At 41.1% G+C, this 20,149-nt stretch overlaps 1 protein-coding gene across 3 annotated transcripts in view; it reads left to right on the top strand.

Moving 5' to 3' along the window:
- Positions 1 to 20,149, top strand: part of TBC1D19 (TBC1 domain family member 19) — a 168,334-nt gene that overhangs the window by 40,784 nt on the left and 107,401 nt on the right. For 2 of the 3 annotated variants that reach the window (XM_066574627.1, XM_066574624.1), the window contains 4 exons: positions 6,778 to 6,850; positions 6,972 to 6,992; positions 8,665 to 8,703; positions 11,432 to 11,544. In XM_066574627.1, the coding sequence (XP_066430724.1) occupies positions 6,778 to 6,850; positions 6,972 to 6,992; positions 8,665 to 8,703; positions 11,432 to 11,544 (246 nt within the window). The remainder of the gene's footprint in view (positions 1 to 6,777; positions 6,851 to 6,971; positions 6,993 to 8,664; positions 8,704 to 11,431; positions 11,545 to 20,149) is intronic. The other variant, XM_066574626.1, reaches the window with a different exon arrangement.

The raw sequence follows: 20,149 nt of genomic DNA, 5'->3' as shown, positions 1-20,149 counted from the left end.
CTCTCCTTATCTTACCTTACCTGTTATCAAGTGATGTTATTTCTGTTGCTGGAGATGGCATGACTGCAGAACAGGAAGTGAAGGAGGGGGATGAGTCATTGTACTCCTTGAAGTGTATGACAGTAGATGGAAGGGAGGAGGTGAGACAATAGCAGAGAAATAGACAGATGTGTTTAGTGCTAATGGTGATTTACTGCCATTTATTCAAATCTCCGCTGCTCTGTACGGCTGTACACTATCCTACATATTATATCTACAGTCCTCTGTGCACAGTGATTAGAACACAGCAGAGCAAATAGACTTCCTCCAAGAGTATTGAGAACCGCAGATCAGGTATATAGCCTACAGAGGAAAATATGGGGAGAAAATACAGGATGCAAGTCATAATGGTCAGAAATTGTGTTATTCCTCATATACACATGGCAGCTGATTCTGGAAAGTCATATAAAACATTAAGAATGCTTTAAAATTGAGATTTGTTGCTATTTAATTCAAGCAGTGATGCGCAGTATGGAAATTAGGTCTGCTGGAGTTTTCTGCATCCTATAAGAGATATATAGATTGGCTTGTCATTACATAGTAACATTCCCTGAAGTATAAAAATAATCATTTGTGCTGGTGATAATGGAATGCAATGTGCAGAAAGAAAAGTAATCTTTATAATGAGTATACTAGAGATATCACATATCTAAAAGACACTGTTGGTAGTTTTAAACCTCATGACGTTGTCCGTAATAGCCGGTCGGCACCTTAGAAAATTGAAGAAATCTATTTTTATTTTACATAAATTATTCCAATTTTACTTCATAATAGCCATTTTATTCTCTATCATTTTATTATTTCACCTCCTAGACAGGAGTGTATTTGGGGGATTTTTATTGTTTCAAAATGATTGTTGGAAGCTCTAGGCTCAGGTAAATGATGGGGTTGAACGCGAAAGGTGTCTTCTGCAGGTAAAAATAGAAGCACTTAATTGAAAACTTCCAACAAAGCAATGAAAAATACCCATTAAATTCTATGATCCACCGAGTTTACGATGATTGCCTGCCACTTAAAGTTGGCTATTAGATGCATGTCAGCTAATGCCACCGAGTTAAAGTACGCCTGACTGTTCACGTGACTTTTCAGAATAAACTGCCGTTTCTGCATGTGAGGAATAACCCATTTTCTTTCAATAGTATGACTTGGCCTTTTTCATCATTTCTCCACTTTGCAGGCTGTATCTTTCATTTTTAGTTGTCCTTTAGTTGGTGGGTGGAGACTAGCTGCTATGATGTCTTCATATGCTGTGCGCATAGAGGAAAAGAATATCTTCTTTAGCTCTCTGTAGCACACACTTTTATGATATAAAGCATCATGGAGGACAATATACAGTAGTTCTGAGTAATATAAATGTGATTTCAGTAGCTGTACGACAAACATTTACCAGTTAGCTGCTGCAGAACATCTATATGAGTCTTTCTTCTTCCTCCTCCTCCTTCCCTCTGCTCTCCATAGATGACAGCATGGGACAACACCTTCCCACATTTCCTATAATCCTTTCTCTGTCTCTGTAAGTAGAGACAGACTTCACTTGACAACAGGCAGTGAATAGCAATTAAAAAAGGGAGACCCCCTACTGGTCAGCGCAGATGTTATTTTAGATAAATAAAGTGACTTGTACTTTTGCTAGTTATCACATTGGCTATTTCCTAATCACAAGTTTTTGAAAAGTCAGTGACCATTTAAATGAGACTGGCCAAACATGTAATGTGCTTCGTGGTGTCTCAACTCTCTACTAATTTCAAACTTTGAGAGAGATTTCAATGCACTTGATCCTTTGTACTCAAGCTTTCACCAGAGGTCTCTTCTCCCTATAGAGAACACTCTAGTTCATCAGACTGCTCTAGATAGAGCATGCTAGTGCATGTAGGGGATGGGAGGGGAGGGTGTTGCACATTTGGAAGTCCAGATTCTGGATGTAAACGTGGCGCTTGCAACACTGAGATCTGTTTGCATCAGAGAAAGGAGTTTGCTGCTCACTGAACAGGCACTCTCTGTGGTAGACATGGAGTTTGATGGTAGTATTGGAGTGCGGGATCATCAGGCAGCTAGCTGGGTGACAGAAGAAAAGGTAGACGGAAGAGTGTCAGGGAGGCTAGTCCTGATCTGTCACACCACAACATGTTTGTAAAGTTGGCATATGAGGGAATGCCATTATAGAATTAGTACTGCTGCAGCATGATATGGACTATGTCTGCAGGACAAACTAGACAGGTCCTGGTAGTGGGGGGCTCAGTTATTAGGTGGACAGACAGGGCAATCTGCCACAAAGACTGGGATCATCTAATGGTGTGCTGTCTTCCTGGTGCCCGAGTTCAACAAAACATGGATCGGGTTGACCGATTTCTAAATGGGGCTGCTGAAGATCCAGTGCTCATGGTATACATTGGCACCAATGACAAAGTTAGATGGAGGGTCTTTAATAACTATTTCAGGGAACTAGCATATAAGCTTAAGAGAAGGACCTTCAACGTAGTATTTTCTGAAATTCTACTTGTACCACATGCCATACCAGAAAGGTAGCGGAAAATTAGAGAGGTAAATAAGTAGCTCAAGAGTTGGTGTGGGAGGGAGGGATTTAGTTTCTTCGAGAATAGAGCTGACTTTGCTGTTGGCTACTAGTTCTACTGTAGGAGTCTGCTATATCCCAAATGGGTAGAATGTAGCGGTGTTAGTGGAGAAGATGGCTAGGATGTTGGAGGAGCGTTTAAACTAAGGACTGGGGAGAAGGGCAAACAGGGAGATAGAGGGAGAGATGGTATACACTATGATCTGGGACTAAGTAATGGAAATGGAGATGGAGGGATAAGTACAATTAAAGCTGGTGGAATAGTTAATATAGGTTCACTTAAAAAATAAATAAATAACCAAAACTTTATAAACTCTGTATCGACTAATGTTAGAAATCTGACCAATAAGGTTGATGAACTGGAAGTAATTATGTCTGAGAAAAACTATGACATAATGGAGACCTGGTTGGATAAAAGCTGGTGCTTAACTTACACAGTGATGAAGCAATAATAAATATTAAGGAAAAAAATAAATGTATGTAAAAAGCAGATAAAAGCAGTAAAGGTGGAGACAGAGAGACTCTTTGCCAAATAGAGTAAAGGCCCATTTACATGCAAAGATAATCTTTCAAATGACTGAAAGATTTTGCAATCTATTTGCATAAAGTGTTAATGGCTATTAACACTTTATCATCTTTATTTGCATGTAAAAGGGCCTCCAGGAGCTGTTTGCAGAGCCCCAGTGTATGATTAATCACATGCCTAGGTGTGCATACAGCTGCATGGTTCTGCAAATTACGTTATCTGCCATATCCCGTGGAGATAACCACATGTGGTCTTTTAAGAGACACTTTATCTCTCAGTGTCTGAATGATGGATTTTAAGTTCACCTTAAAATCATCATTCAAATGAGAAATGCATGATGCCCGTGGTTACATGTAATCATTATCGCTCATTTTCACGACTATTAAGCGATTATCTTTACAGGTAAATGGGCCTTAAAACTAACTCTAAACTATTCTTCAACTATATAAATAGCAAGAAGATTAAAATGGAAAGTGTTGGCCCTTTAAAAAGTAAAGAAGACAAAAATAGTAGAGGGTGATGAGGGGAAAATTAAATCTGTTCAATAGTTTTTTTCATCAGTATATTCACTCAGGAAAATGAAATGTCAGATGAGATGCAGAGTGATAAAGTAAACGCTTCATTAAATGTCACCAAACTAACCCAGGAAGAAGTGCCGAACCACCTTAAAAAGATTAAAATGGACAAATCGCCAGATCCCGATAGCATACACCCCCGGGTTCTAAGGGAATTAAGTAATGTGAAAGACGGACCATTGTTTCTTATATTTAAGGATTTTATAGTGGCTGGGTCTGTTCCATTGGATTAGCATATAGCAAATGTGGTACCGATATTCAAAAAGGGGTCAAAAAGCAGACCTTGAAATTATAGGCTGGTAAGTCTAGCTTCTATTGTGGGTATTGTTTAAAGGATTTCTAAGAGATTCTATCATGGAGTACCTCAATAAAAATAGTTGTGTAACTCCATAACAGCATGGGTTTATGAGGGGTCACTCCTGTCAAACCAATCTAAACAGCTTCTACGTGGAGGTAAGCTCTAGACTGGACCGTGGAGAGTCATTGGATCTTTTATAGCTTGATTTTTCCAAAGCATTTGATACTGTGCTGCATAGAAGGTTGGTATATAAAATGAGAACATGTGTAAGTAACTTATTGAATAAAAATAGAGATGAGCGAGCGTACTCGGAAAAGCACTACTCGCTCGAGTAATTTGCTTTATCCGAGTATCGCTGTGCTCGTCCCTGAAGATTCGGGTGCCGCTGCGGCTGACAGGTGAGTCACAGCGGGGAGCAGGGGAGAGCGGGCGGGAGAGAGGGAGAGAAAGATCTCCCCTCCGTTCCTCCCCGCTCTCCCCTGCAGCTGCCCGCTCCGTGCCGGCACCCGAATCTTCAGGGACGAGCACAGCGATACTCGGATAAAGCAAATTACTCGAGCGAGTAGTGCTTTTCCGAGTACGCTCGCTCATCTCTAAATAGAAAGCATCGGGTGGTTATTAATGGTACATATTTTGATTGGGTTTCTATTACTAGTGGCATACCACAGGGGTCAGTACTGAGCCCTACTCTTTTTATTATATTAGCAACATGGAGGAATGATACCGTAAATTATCAATATTTGCAGACTATACAAAACTATGTGAAGTAATTAACTCAAGAGAGGACAGAATACTGTTGCAAGAGGATCTGGATAAATTGGGGGCTTGGGCAGAAAAGTGGCAAAATGAGGTTTAACACTGATAAATGTAAGATTATGCACATGGGCAAGGAAAATCCATGTCACCATTACACACTAAATGGGAAACAACTGGGAAACACTGACATGGAAAAGGACTTGTGGGTTTTAGCTAACTGTAAGCTTAACTGGATCAACCAGTGTCAGGCAGCTGCTGGCAAGGCAAATAGGATTACATGACGAAAATATTGTTCTTCCTCTTAACAAATCACTGGTCAGACTAGACATAGAATATTGTGTACAATTTTGGGCACCGACACTCAAAAAGAATATATCCAAGCTTGAGCAGGTTCAAAGACAGGTGACTAAGTTAATAAATAGGATGGACAGCCCCAAAGAGATCAAAATTGGGGTTATTTAGTTTAGAAAAAACAGTCAGAGTGGTGTCCTAATAACTATGTGTATATAATAAATAAAATCAGGGGACAATACAGAGCTCTCCTATCATCTTTTTATACCCAGGACTGTGACTGTAAAAAGGGGGCACCCTCTATGTCTAGAGGAAAGAAGGTTTCATCACCAACAACATAGAAGAGGGTTCCATACTGTAAAAGCAGTTGGATTATGGAACTGTCTGCCTGAGGATGTGGTGATAGCGAACTCGCTAAAAGAGGTCAGGATGGGCCTGAACATCTTTCTCGAGTGTAATTATATTACATGTTATAGTTGTCGCTGATTACTTCAGAGGAGTTGTGGATCTACACATTACTCTGATGGGGAGAAATCTTTTTCCCCTAAAATGAGAAAAATTGGCTTCTACTTCACAAGTTTGAGATCAAGATTTCTCTATTTTTCTGTTGTCCTGTTTTCATTCTGCTTTCAGAAAGGGGTCCTGTAGTAAGCCTAGCATTCTGCCAGTAGTTCATATCCAGACTTAACTTCATGTCCTTGCCCTTACTTCACATTCTGTATTGCCTTGTCTCTGGCCCATTCAGCAGGGAGGCAGTATCTGAATGCCCAACCCTCTGTTTTTCCAGGACAATCAGGCATTTAGTGACAGTTTGGCTAAATTGATAGTAAACCCACTATATGGTATGTGTGTGTATAATGTGTGCACACAGACGCAAACCCACACGCTGTTACAGTTGAAGAGGCAGAAATTGTGGAGATGGTTATCACAGTGTCTGCAGATCTGGCAGCCTGCAGCCTGCGAATATAGCCCCTTCCCTTGTTGCAATGGAAATATTTCTGTGTCCTTGTTGTTAAGGAAGGTCTGTACTAAACGAAAGAGTGTGGATTGCAGCTAAGCTGGAAACGAGACATATAGTGTCCACCACTTTAAACGGGATCTGCAGTGGTAAACTAACAAATGCAGGTATATTGCTGAAATGATTAGACTAACACAAGCTAGTAGATGAGCATAGGTTTCTGAAAAGTGAGTGCCCCTTTAAATGTCTTTACAAAACAATCCATTTCTTGTTCAGTATGGCTTTACCACCATATCTTTATATCAGGATAGTATAGCATATAACATTTCAGGCACCTAAAGAGAACTGGACAACCTCCAGGTAGGTGTGCGTAATAAAGTACCCACTCAGCATGGATCTATACAGACAGTAATGTTCCTGCTGTAGATACTTATGGCTGTGGTAGCATAACTGTCTGACTGTTGGAGGGTTTTCTTTTACCACTGGATTAATGAAGAAAAATTAACAGAACTAAGACGTCATTCAATGCTCGTAATCTGAACTGCTGTGGTATTGCCTTATAAACACATTACATTCAGTTCAGTTTTATTTATATATTAAGTATTCAGTATGAGTGCGATTAAATTTCTCCCTTATGGTGGATTGATTATTTAGATCTAAAGTAATGTTTAATACATTCCTGGAAGAGTTCATAATTTCATTTTAAGAAGGAATGAATTACGCCCGTAAAACGTGCTTATTAAGTTATATTTTATTTTATAGAGGGAGTTTTTCAGTGAATTGAGCCTAAATACAGGGCAGCTTGGTGTGGATGACTCGACTCCAGTTCCTCCAGGTAGATAAGAATTGTGTACCTGTCATTTGTTAAATGGGTTAGCTACAGTGTTTTTACTAAATAGTTACAGTTGACATTACTATGTTTGCTTTAATTACATTTCTCCTAATTTGCATACTAGCGCTGTGGAGCAGGACCGCCGGTAAATTATTGCTGATTTTGAACCTCTTTTCTTTGCTTTTTTTTAGTTTCACAATTACTTGCTGATTAATCTCATCATACGTCTTTAGGGTATGTTCATGCGTAGCATAATTGATGCACAGATCCGCAGCTGACTTCATCCCCTTCCACTGAAAGGGTGCGGATCTACACCAAAATCTATTATGTGTGAACATACCCTTGCAGAGTTTGATGGTCTGTTGTTATATTGCCTGTCCCCTGCTTTACATAGTCATGGGCTTAGGATTTAAAGGGAATGTGTCATCAGAAAATAAGCTAATGTATAAATCAAGTTTTTATGTTAAAGATTTTTTGAAACATTTTAGATTTTTTTATTTTATTTTTTGATGTCATGATGTATGTTTAAAAAAAATCCTAAAATCCCACAGTTTTCACACTAAGCCTAACAGTTGTCTGACACACTCTATTCTGTAGAGAGAACTTTTCAGCAATCATCTGACTAGCATCATAATCTCAACGATCGGCACAAGATCCACCATTCACAATAAATGATGGGCACTTCTCACCTCCTCCCACTCCATGTACTTCTACACATGTTACAGAGCATGTATAGAACACTCTCCCATAGAAGTCCATGGGTTCTTCTCCTGTCCATTGTGTCTATGACCTGTGAGTTCTGCTGTAAAGCATCTTTCAATAGTGTTAACTGGAACAAAGTCAAGATAGGTGGCCCTATAGTCATCTACAGATAATAGAATGCAAACATTTAAAACAAAGCAGATAAATGAAACATTTTTACTGCCTAGTCTTAATTAGTAAATAAAATATAGGTGACACATTCCTTTTTAAAAAAAACACAAAAAACTGGCTGCGTAAAACTTACTAGAAGCTTTCTGCATGTGGCGTTACACTACTCCCAACCCCATAATAAATACTGAGCAGTGATCGCCAAGACGGCATTTACTTGGAGTCATGCTGACCACACTATGTTTGATTCTGTTTTTGGACTCAGGCTTGGTCTAGAAATAGTTTTTTGTAATATGGTCATTAGAAATGAGCGAGCGTACTCGGAAAAGCACTACTCGCTCGAGTAATTTGCTTTATCCAAGTATCGCTGTGCTCGTCCCTGAAGATTCGGGTGCCGCTGCGGCTGACAGGTGAGTCGCAGCGGGGAGCAGGGGAGAGCGGGCGGGAGAGAGGGAGAGAAAGATCTCCCCTCCGTTCCTCCCCGCTCTCCCCTGCAGCTCCCCGCTCCGTGCCGGCACCCGAATCTTCAGACCCGAGCACAGCGATACTCGGATAAAGCAAATTACTTGAGCGAGTAGTGCTTTTCCGAGTATGCGCGCTCATCTCTAGTGGTCATATTCATAGGAGGCCAAATTATTGGGATGGTAACTTGAACCTCTATGGCTGCTGCTGTGCTCAGAAGATGACCTCATATGCAGGCGTGGCTGCTGTCCCTATTTTCTGAAATGTCTTTAATTTTTGAGATGGCTGCTATCAAACAAGGAAGTATTTTTATCTTCTACATGGTACCCTCTTATTGGGCTCACAAGTTTGAGATCAAGATATTTGCTTGCATTACTGAATATATGAATATTACAGTTTATATTATTTACTCCAGTGATTCTCCGTGTTGATACATGAGATTGTGACTAATTTAGTTGTTCTCATTTTATTTTTGTAATGTGAAGAATTGTTCGAGAATGAACATTTTCAACTTGGCAAAAAAGGTTAGTAAAGTTTACTCTCCTATATTATATCCTAATGCAAGGGTCTCCATTAGTGATGAGCGAGCATACTCGCTAAGGGCAATTGCTCGAGCGAGGATTGCCCTTAGCGAGTACCTGCCCGCTCGAGAGCAAAGTTTCGGGTGCCGGCGGCGGGCAGGGAGCTGCGGGGGAGAGCGGGGAGGAACGGAGGGGAGATCTCTCTCTCCCTCTCTCCCCCCTGCTGACTGCCGCAACTCACTGCTCCCCCGCGCCGGCACCCGAACCTTTTCTCTCGAGCGGGCAGGTACTTGCTAAGGGCAATGCTTGCTCGAGCAATTGCCCTTAGCGAGTATACTCGCTCATCTCTAGTCTCCATGCTGTGCTAAAAACTGCAACTCCTGGCAAGTCTTGACAGGCTATGGAGGAAGCAGGAAGGAAATGGGTACACTATCCTATCGAAAGTATTTGGAAACCCCTATGAATAGGATAGATCATGTCTTATTGGCATGTCACGTGTCCTAAACCATGCAGACCCCTCGAGGTGTCAGCCCAGTTTATTTTGCTTTTTTTTTTTTTTGATTAAAGAGGTTTTCCAGAAAAAATACTATTTATGATCTATCCTCAAGATAGGTCATCAGTTGTTGATCGGATGGGGTCCGCTGCTTGGGACTCCAACTGATGAACTGGACAGATGCCCGCTGACAGTGCCGCAATATACAGGGGTCAGAATTTGTGTATAGTTGTCCAGTTTTGTGTTACCTGACCAAGTGTTCTTAAGCGCAGGAACAAAAACTGCACTTTAGCTGAATACAGAAACCTCCACTGCAGTGCAATTAAGGGATCAGCTACGATCAGTCAAATTCTGTCCTCTTTTGAAGTTAATGCACATATCCTGGAGTGAAGATTAGTCTTTGTTATGCTGACTGGCAAATTTTCAGCTAATCTTCTAATTGCTGCCTTAATAAACACTCATTTATTTTTTTCACATATTGTCAGGGTGTTGTTCTTGTCTTTTTGGTGCTTTAGAAGCCCTTAAAGGGGTTGTCCCGCGGCAGCAAGTGGGTCTATACACTTCTGTATGGCCATAATAATGCACTTTGTAATATACATTGTGCATTAATTATGAGCCATACAGAAGTTATAAAAAGTTTTATACTTACCTGCTCCGTTGCTGGCGTCCTCGTCTCCATGGTGCCGACTAATTTTCGCCCTCCGATGGCCAAATTAGCCGCGCTTGCGCAGTCCGGGTCTTCTGCAGTCTTCTATGGAGCCTTTCGTGAAGGATGCCGGCTCCGTGTAGCTCCGCCCCGTCACGTGCCGATTCCAGCCAATCAGGAGGCTGGAATCGGCAATGGACCGCACAGAAGAGCTGCGGTCCACGGAGACAGAGGATCCCGGCGGCCATCTTCACCGGTAAGTATTGAAGTCACCGGAGCGCGGGGATTAAGGTAAGCGCTCCGGTAAGCTTTCTTTACCTCCCTGCATCGGGGTTGTCTCGCGCCGACCGGGGGGGGGGGGGGGTTGAAAAAAAAAAAACCCCGTTTCGGCGCGGGACAACCCCTTTAAGTAAAGTGACATGTCAAATACTGCAGTAAACTCAAATGTAATCGGTGACTAGTGATAGGAGTCTGACCCTGATGCAACAGGGCCATTATTAAAAAAGTGTTACCTGTCTGGCTATAGTTGTCGTTAAGTCTTTATTTTAAAGCAGTTGTCCAGCTTAAATTAAATAAACTGCTTTTTTCCAGAAATAACCCTACTTCTGTACATGACTCGTATCTGCTATTGCAACTTAACTCCGTTTATTTGGATCAGGATGAACTGAAAGTCCTGGCAAAGGTCATTCAACAAATTAATGCTGTCTCTGGAAGAAAGCAGATCATTTTCTTTAATCTTGGACAACCCTTTTAAAGGGAACTTATCACCATTATCCAGCAGAATAAACCAAGGGCAGCTAGAGAACAATAAAGTAGAAAGCATTCTACTTTATAAGGACTGTTAATAATAATCCCCTCTCTGAATACTAAAGCTGCCTTAACCCCTTTAGTGGCACGCCTGGAAAATCTCCGGCTTGCTACACTGACCATGCAATTAAACCCTGGAAGATTTCTGTGGACAGCTCTAGTGCTAAAATATGCAGAACACTGAGCTGTCATCAGAAATCTTCCGGGGTTTTTACTGCATGCTCAGCGCAGCAAGCCCTGGAGATTTCCCTGCCATAATACCAACTGTCAAAGTAGTAGAGTACTTTCAAATACGTGCGAGATTAAATTGAATTGTTGACTTATCTTTAAAAAACCTGCCCTGTGAGGCATGACATGGTAATAATAAATCTGCCACTGAAGGGGTTCACAGTCTAGTGGGCAGGTCTGGACTATTCGTGCCATCTGCAATGTGCTGGATAAGCGGTCTCTTTGTCAGTGATGGACATGGATGGCCTCCTCTACATCATCCACAGTCCTGCCCAAATCTTGCTCATGCACCGAAGAGTCAGAAAATAGGGATAAACTATCCACGCATGTGCTGTTGTCTGGCAGAAATGGGCCAAGTCTGCCCACTGGATTCTTAGGGTGACATTAGTGTATCAGTGACAGGTTTCCTATAAGGTAGCAAATTAAATTGCAACATTTTTTTGCCATTGGATAATTTTTGTAATTAAGTACAAGTAACAGCAGTCTGTAGAGCAGATTTAATTCATTACAGTGTTGTGTATACGAGCCATCCCATATAATCACTTGTGATTTTTCAGTTCTAGCAGAACATGACAGTGCAGCTGCTCAGCAGTATGTGCGGCAGGGATGTCCAACAGCTCTCCGGGCAGATTTATGGGCACTTATTTTGAACATCTCAGAACACCCTGAGGTAAGTGATATAACATTTTGGTTGCAGAGATATTTTCTTTAAAATATTAACAAATGGATAAATTTTAGCAATTACCATATATCATGAAGGAAGTAACAGATTTAAAGCACATCCAGTCTAAATGCACTGGATAAAATAAAGTAGCCTTTACTAAAAAGACAGCAAAGTGCTTCCAACTTTCAGCATACTGAATGCAAGTACTCAGCAGTTACACAATTGCTATATCTACCCTATGCCAGTTGTTTATACTAGAGCGCTATAGTTTTTGGTGCAAGAGTTAGATTCTTAAATTCTACTACTAAGGGTGAATTCACACGAGCATGTCCATGTGCGCACAAAACTGCGCACCCACGTACGTGCACAAACACGCGTCAATGCAGGTCCGTGCAGCATTGCTTTCAATGGGGCTGCACGGACTTGCATCCCTGGTTTGTGTGAAGAAAAAAACAATATATATAATTTTACAGCTGTGGCAGAGGATCGCGATCTTCTCCCATTGCTTTCAATGGGACCGGCGCTTCTGCAATCCCATTGAAGGCAATGGGCTGCCCTCATGCCCTGCAGGGATTTTCAGGTAAGGGCGTTAACTATAAGTCCTTCCCTGAAAATCTTCCCTAGAATGAGTTAAAAATAAAAAAAATATATACTCACCTCTCTGCAGCTACCGGGGCTCAGGCGCGTCCAGCCGCGTCTTCTCCCTGCACGGCGTTGAATCTCTTTCAGCAGGCAGGGATTTTAAATCTCGCCTGCTGAAAGGGCTGTATCTGATTGGCTTAGCGCTCAGCCAATCGCAGCCAGCAGTCAGCATTCATTGAATGACAGCTGAGCACTGCCAGTGATTGGTCATAGCGCTCAGCCAATCATAGGCAGCGCTTGGCCATTCATTGAATTCAATTCATTTATGTGTGGTTTGTGTACCTGTCTTTTATAGTTATTTTGTAACTCAATCCCCAATTCTGCTCCTGCTTTTTGAATAATCATGTGGTATTATTATTGTTAAGCAACCACAATAACACTTAAAAGCGACATACATAGAAAACTTAAACATTCTGCATTTAAAAATGTTAAAGGATCTAAGGAAAGACTAGAAGCAATGGGATGAAACTGAAAGGGAGGAGACACAAATTAGATACTAGAAAAAACTTTCTGACAGTGAGGGTGATCAGGAACAGGTTACCACGGGAGGTGGTGAGTTCTCCTTCAATGGAAGTGTTCAAACAAAGGCTGGACAGACATCTGTCTGGGATGATTTAGTAAATCCTGCACTGAGCAGGGGGTTGGACCCGATGACCCTGCAGGTCCCTTCCAACTCTACCATTCTTTGATTCTATGATTTAGTTAAAGGAACACAGCCTAAAACTAAATGGCAAAAGTGAACAGGATATTAACTTGCCCAGTTGTTCAACAGTCTGCCGGATATTCTGCAAGTTTGCAAAAGGAACTTTGCACGTTTCCAAAAGTCCTGACTTAGACTACACAGGTGCTAATTTGTTTCCGAGTTATCACTCCTAGAGAAGAAAATAGTTGGCACTATTCTACATTAGTCTCTTGGGCATCAGCAGAGATCTTCCTATAATGGGCGATGACCAGTTTTTCAGCAACCAATCCATAGATTTTACACCACAGCAAAAATAAGAGTGCTGCACCCTGTTTTGTGGTGGATAATTCCCTTCTTATTTCTTATGTTTTTGCCTGTCAGAGTGTTGAGGAAGTGGAATTAAAGGGGTATTCCGGGACTTTAATTACTGATGAGCTATCCTCGGGATAGGTTGTCAATAACTGATTGACAGGGACCTGCTGTTCAAGTACCCCTCTGATCACCTGATCGTTCAACAGGTCAAATGTTGTTATAAGTCGTCAGGATAGGAAGAGTAATAGTCAGCTTTACTCCCATTGAAATCAATGGGAGCGCTGCCTCATATTACACTTTCGGCTCTTCAGTGTGATCAGGGTTGGACGCAAAGCCAGAAGTGTAATAGGAGGCAGTATTCCCATTGATTTTAGTGGGAGTGAAGTCAGCTATTACACTGCATCCCAGACCACCTATGATGACGTCCTGCCCGCTGCACTGACTATAGGCTGAATGATCAGCTGATCGGCGAAGATCCCAAGGATAAGTCATCAGTAGTTAAAGTCCTGAAATACCCCTTTAAAGTGAGCCTCTGGCTTTGGGACAAAATTCTGTCCTGGGACAGAAGGGGGAAGAGGGGAAAATGTTACCTGCAGTTATTCTTCTCTGCCGCCCCTCTGATCCTTCAGTTTGGGGCCCTGTTTTCAGCTATCCATGATGGCTGCAGCAATTTTCTAACTACCTAATGCACACTGTACACTGCTCTCTGTTTGGTCAGTGCTGATGAAGTGAGCAGCTCTGGCCAATCAGCTAGTGGTATAGTGCATCCGTAGTCTAAAACTACCAATGCACTGTGGGGATTAGTTATTCTGAAGTTTGTCTGCCATCTTGGATGGCTGAAAATGTGACTTAGAAATGGTGGAGTGGAAGGAGGGCAGAGAAGAACAACTGCAGGTAATATACCCCATTACTCCTCTGGTCCCAGGACCTAAATGTTGTCCTGAAACTGGAAGATTGCTTTTATGCCCTCTGTCTCCTGGGGGGCATGAAAGAAAAGCTTGAATCCTATTCTGTTGCCTCACTTCGTCTATCTGGCGAAGAACCTTAACTTTTATAAAAGTCATTTTTGTAATAACTAAATATGCAGAACATGGATTTTAGTCCTAGTTGTTCAGCCATGACTCATATGGTACATTTGTATGACTCTTAGGGTAGACTTTATTAAGACTGATGATGTTCACTAAATGTCCGGACTTCAGTAGCAATGCCCACAGTATGCAGACATTCTGTAAATCTTTTCCTGTAAGGTAATCCAATGTTCAATTTGTACTTTTCAATTACCCAATTTACTTTCTATCATACGGTCATTTTTCTTTTGCAAAATCTAGACCAGCTTGCAGCTTTTCCATTAACACATTTCCACCTTCTCTATTACCCCTCAACCCACAAATTGATATCTTGGGGCTGCTGCTAAAGATACGGAAAGACCTTGAAGTGAATCAACATTTCTATTTTGTGTTTTGCACTCTATTACCCAAAAAGCAGTGCTGAGAATGAAAGGGCAGATGACGTTTCTCCGATGGTTCATCACTTAGCTTAGGAGCCTGTCTTTGAAAGTTGGACTTCATAGCAGGAGAGCTTTGACTTGTTAATTATTCCAGCAGCAGACTTGTGCAGAATGCCCAGAAGCCCGTGCTGCCAATCTCTTATCTACAGAATATGTCTCTCAGGACTAATTTAATAATCAGCTGGAACCCTTGCTTAGCTCTGGAAACTTTTATTGTCACGCTGGTTCTACATTAATTGATCTTTAGAAGGATAACAAGGAGTAATGCAAAGGCGAGAGGGATTAGTCCACTATTATTCTTTTTGGTCTGTCTCATCACTCAGCCTTGCAATGTGCCTGGTATCTTCTGGACTGAAGCATTGTGTCTAATGGTTCTTACTAAATTGCTGATTTGTTAGTAATTGCATCCAACATTTACTTTAGCCCTTTTATTTGATAATCCACATTTTCTCAGTATGATTTCATGCAACAGAGTAAATCCTTAACTAGGCAGATTTAGCAGTAAGGAGTCTGAAAAAGTAGGGTAAAATTCCTATGAATTTTCTAATGGCAGCCATATTGGTTGCGAGTAGAGATGAGCGAGCGTACTCGTTAAGGCAAATTACTCGAGCGAGTATGGCCATTTTCGAGTACATGCCTGCTCTCCTGAAAAGATTCGGGGGCCGGCAGGAGAGAGAGAGAGAGAGAGATCTCCCCCATTGCTTCCCCAAATCTTTTCGGGCAAGCAGGCATGTACTCGCTCATGCCCATACTCGCTCGAGTAATTTCCCTTAACGAGCACGCTCGCTCATCTCTAGTTGCAGGCAGCTTTCTTAGAAACTGATAATAAATAAGGAAAGGCTGAGTATAATTTATGTTTTCATCAACCTGTGGGGAGAGTGAGTGCATATGTGTATCCTCCAGCACTCATCTTATTAGGTGGTCATGCACATTGCTATATACATTAACGCCTTCCCAACGCTGTACACCACAAATTGGGTGTCATTGTATGGAGCAATACCATGGTATTGCATATTACAGTATAATGCAATAAAATAGTATTGCATTATACTGTATGAGCGATCAAAGAATCATAAGTTCAAGTCCCTTATTGTAACTTAAAAAAAAGTAAATTATAAAGTTTTTTAATTAGTATAAAAGTGTTCTTAAAACCCTTTTCTATGTTTCATCAAAAAATAGTTACAACGAAATTAGTATAGTAACATAGTATGTAAGGCCGAATGAAGACATTGTCCATCTAGTCCAGCCTGTCTATCCTACTGTGTTGATCCAGAGGAAGGCAAAAAACCCCAAGGCCAGAAGCCAATTAGCCCTTTTGGGGGAAAAATTCCTTCCCGACTCCCTAATGGCAATCAGACTGTTCCCTGGATCAACCCCTAATAGTTCCTACCTGCCTATATACCAGGATTGACACTTAACCTAATATTTATATCCTGTAATATCCTTCTTCTCCAGAAAGACATCAAGTCCCCTTTTAAACTCCTCTATGGATTTTGCCATCACCACTTCCTCCGGTAGAGAGTTCCACAGTCTAACTGCTCTTACAGTAAAGAACCCCTTTCTGTGTTGGTGATGAAACCTACTTTCCTCTAATCGTAGCGGATGTCCTCTTGTTACCGTCGTGGTCCTGGGTGTAAACAGATCGCGGGAGAGATCCATGTGTTGTCCCCTCATGTACTTATACATGGTTATTTGGTCGCCTCTTAACCTTCTTTTTTCTAGAGTAAATAGTCCCAATATTGATAACCTCTCGGGGTATTCCAGTCCCGTCATTCCATGTATTAGTTTAGTCGCTCTTCTTTGAACCCCTTCAAGCACTGTGACATCTTTCCTGAGCACCGGTGTCCAGAATTGTACGCAGTATTCCATGTGAGGCCTGACAAGTGCCTTATATAATGGAAGGATAATGTTCTCGTCCTTCGCCCCTATACCTCTTTTGATGCACCCCAAGACTTTATTTGCCTTTGCAGCAGCTGACTGGCATTGGTTACTCCAGTTTAGTCTATTATCCACTAATACCCCCAGATCCTTTTCCATATCACTTTTCCCTAGTGGTACCCCATTAAGTGAGTATTTGTGACATCCGTTGCTCCTGCCCATGTGCATAGTCTTACATTTTTCAACATTGAACTTCATTTGCCATTTTTCTGCCCAAGCCCCCATCTTATCCAGGTCCGTTTGTAGCAGTATTGCTGCATCCAAAAAAATACAATTTATTAAAATAGGACATGACTAATTTCCACTGAACACCATATGAACGTTTTGATCACCTTTTGCAAGAAAAAAAATGTTATAAAAAGCAATCAAAAAGCTGTATTTATTCCAAAAGGGTACCAATAAAAACTACAGGTCACCCAACTGTAACAAGTCCTTACACAGCCACATTGACAAAAAAAATTACAATAAAATGAGCTTCAAAAGATGGCGGCAGAAAGCAATTTCTTTTAAGAAAGAAAGATACCTTTAATCTGTAGTTCTGCAGAAAAAAAAAACTAACATTTCATTTTTACTGCACCCTGAACAGCGTAAACACAAACACCCAAAAATGGAGCAATTGCATTTCTTCCCATTTCACCCAACTTAGACATTTTTACATGTTTGCAGTTCTATATATGGTATATTAAATGGTACCATTCAAAAATACAAATTGTCCTAGAAAAAAAACAAGCCCTCATGTAGCTCTGTCACTTTTTTTTGAAAGTGGGGAGTTAAAAATGGGAAAAGGGGAAAAATAAGGGCTGCAGATGAAAGGGGTTAACACTAGAGATGAGCGAGTATACTCGTTTCGAGTAATTACTCGATCGAGCACCGCGATTTTCGAGTACTTCTGTACTCAGGTGAAAAGATGCGGGGGGAGGCGTGGCGGAGCGGGGGATAGCAGCGGGGAACAGGGGGAGCCCTCTCTCTCTCCCTCTCCCCCCCACTCCCCACTGCAACCCCCCACTCACTCACGGCGCCCCCCGAATCTCTTCACCCGAGTACGGAAGTACTCGAAAATCGCGGCGCTCGGGCGAAAAAGGGGCGTGGTCGAGTAGGCTCGCTCATCTCTAGTTAACACCAATGTTAGTGTATGTCATAACTTTTCACAGCATGTAAATGGCAAACATTAATTTTTATGATTTATACAATGAATATATGAATTCATGCTTATTAGAAGAGTCCCTTGGCATGCTAGTTGCAAGATGTCCCTCCCCTGAGACCCCAGAGAACAGCTGAAATATTAAGAAACCTGTCAGGAAGTGCTCATTGTAGCTGCAGCGCCTCCTATGGGTAAATTATGCATTGTGTAGTATCCATCCAAATCAATGGCCTTTCTGTGTAGTACAGGACAGGACAGGTCCGGCAGAGTGAAAGATGCTCTTTGTTACAACTCTTCACTATGGCCAAGAGATAACGGTCCTAAACAGAAGATTCTTTTTGATTAACACAGAAATCCCTAAAAGAGTGTATGAAAATGGATTTTGTAAATTGAACAACTCCTTTAATTATAGGACAGCCCTCTCTAAATTACATAGGCTTTCCTATACTTGCATATATGTAAATCTCTATGTGAAGCTTATCTGTCTTTCCAGAATTGATCAGTGTATCTCATTGTAAAATTCATGAAAACACAGAAAAAAACTCTTCTTTAGGCTGCGCTACACCATCAGACCTTAGGTCTCAATAGGGAATAAGCCTCTAAAACCATAGTAAATAGCAGGCTAAATTTATTGTTCCCTCAAAGATACACATAAATGTTAAAAGCAACGTGTTTCAACGTCTCCTGACGTCTTTATCAAGCTTACAAACAAAATATTGAGTCATACACATATATATATATATACACATCACATACCTTAGTCAGAAGTCTACATAGATTACAGCTGCAGCCATTCCCTGCCCCACGCTAGACGCCGGTCGAGCGCATGTAGAGGGGGGGCGGAGTCCCGTCGACCTGCCGATATCATCTGACAGGTGCTGGGAGAAGCGTGCATAGCAACCAGGGAGCGTGCTACATCGATACTAACGCTGTAGGAAGCGTGTACTACAGAGGCTCGTCGACACTGACGCTGTAGGGGGCGTGTGTTGCAGAGGCTCGTCACGCCCCCTTTCCCATATCTCCTCTCCTGAACGGGGCAGTCATATTCTGTACGGGCAGCAAAGTCCCGTAAACCTACCCACATCACATAACGGGTCCCAGGGGGTACGTGCATTCCACAAAAGGTGTAGTGCTACGTACCTCATCCAGACTAGCACTGTGGGCGGCGTGGTTTGCAGAGATGCATCACGTCCCCTGTCAGTCTCTCCTGCTTTAAACAAAGTGCTAGTGTGGATAGAATAAATCACCAATCGCAATGCTGCATTCCTCATTAAAGGAGCATAATCACTCATGCTTACGAAATCAAACGAAATCTATGGACATAAATTACTTCATAAGGCTCAAAGTTTCCATATAAATACATACATAATAAATATATATATAGTATAGTATAAAATTAATTAAAATACCAAATATTATAATAGACATTCTAATAAATACATTTCATTATTACCAAATAAATTAATATATCATATTAACCGCCTCAGAAGCTCCTCAAAGTTAATAAAATCTATCATGTAACCAATCTGACACGAACGATAATAACTAAAAAATAAAGTTAAGTGATTTTTTCTAAAATTTCATTCAAACCATTAGGAAATATCCAAAACATTTCCCGTTGGCGTAATTGGGAGAAAGATCTAGAAGGAATAGTTTCTAATGGCGTAACAATAAGTTTAGTGGGGTCCTGATTATGCGTTTCTTTAAAATGTCGTGAAACGCTATGTTTCGTATAACCCGATGTTATATTAAATCGGTGTTGATTGATTCTTATCCTCAGATTTTTCGTTGTTCGACCAATATATTGGAGTCCGCACTCCAGTAGATAAATAACCCATGCGGACTCACAGCTTAAAGTTGTTTAAATTGTACTGGTTTGCTCTCACGTCCTGTAAGAATTTCTTTTCTTCCATTCGAAATAGAGGCACAACATTTACACCAATTTTTTTGGCATCTAAACACCCCTACATTATGTTCACCCAATCCATCCTCAATTTTTCTTTTGTTATTAGCAATCTTTTTCAATGGATCTGATGGTGCTATAATGTTCTGGAGGGTTCTGTTCTTACGATAAATGATCTTTGGTCCCTCAGATAATTCTTTAGATAGAAATGGGTCCTGTTTCAATAAATCCCAATTTTTCCTCATTCTTTCTATTGTTTTATGTTGCGTATTATATTTTGTCAAAAATAGGAGTCTTTTATCAAACTCATTATTCTCCATATTTTTCTTCACTTTTTCCAAAGGTGGTCTTCGTTCTATTAAAACTTTCTTGTATGCATCATTAATTAAGCTTCTGGGATAACCTTTCTCAACAAACCTTGTTTTAATTATTTCTGCCTGGTCTTTAAAAATCTCAACTGATGAGGAGTTCCTCCTAAGACGCTTC

Source organism: Eleutherodactylus coqui, chromosome 7 (assembly GCF_035609145.1).
Source record: "Eleutherodactylus coqui strain aEleCoq1 chromosome 7, aEleCoq1.hap1, whole genome shotgun sequence".
Lineage (NCBI taxonomy): Eukaryota > Metazoa > Chordata > Amphibia > Anura > Eleutherodactylidae > Eleutherodactylus > Eleutherodactylus coqui.
The sequence above is the reverse complement of the archived record's forward strand: the minus strand, read 5'-3'. Positions and strand labels throughout refer to the sequence as shown.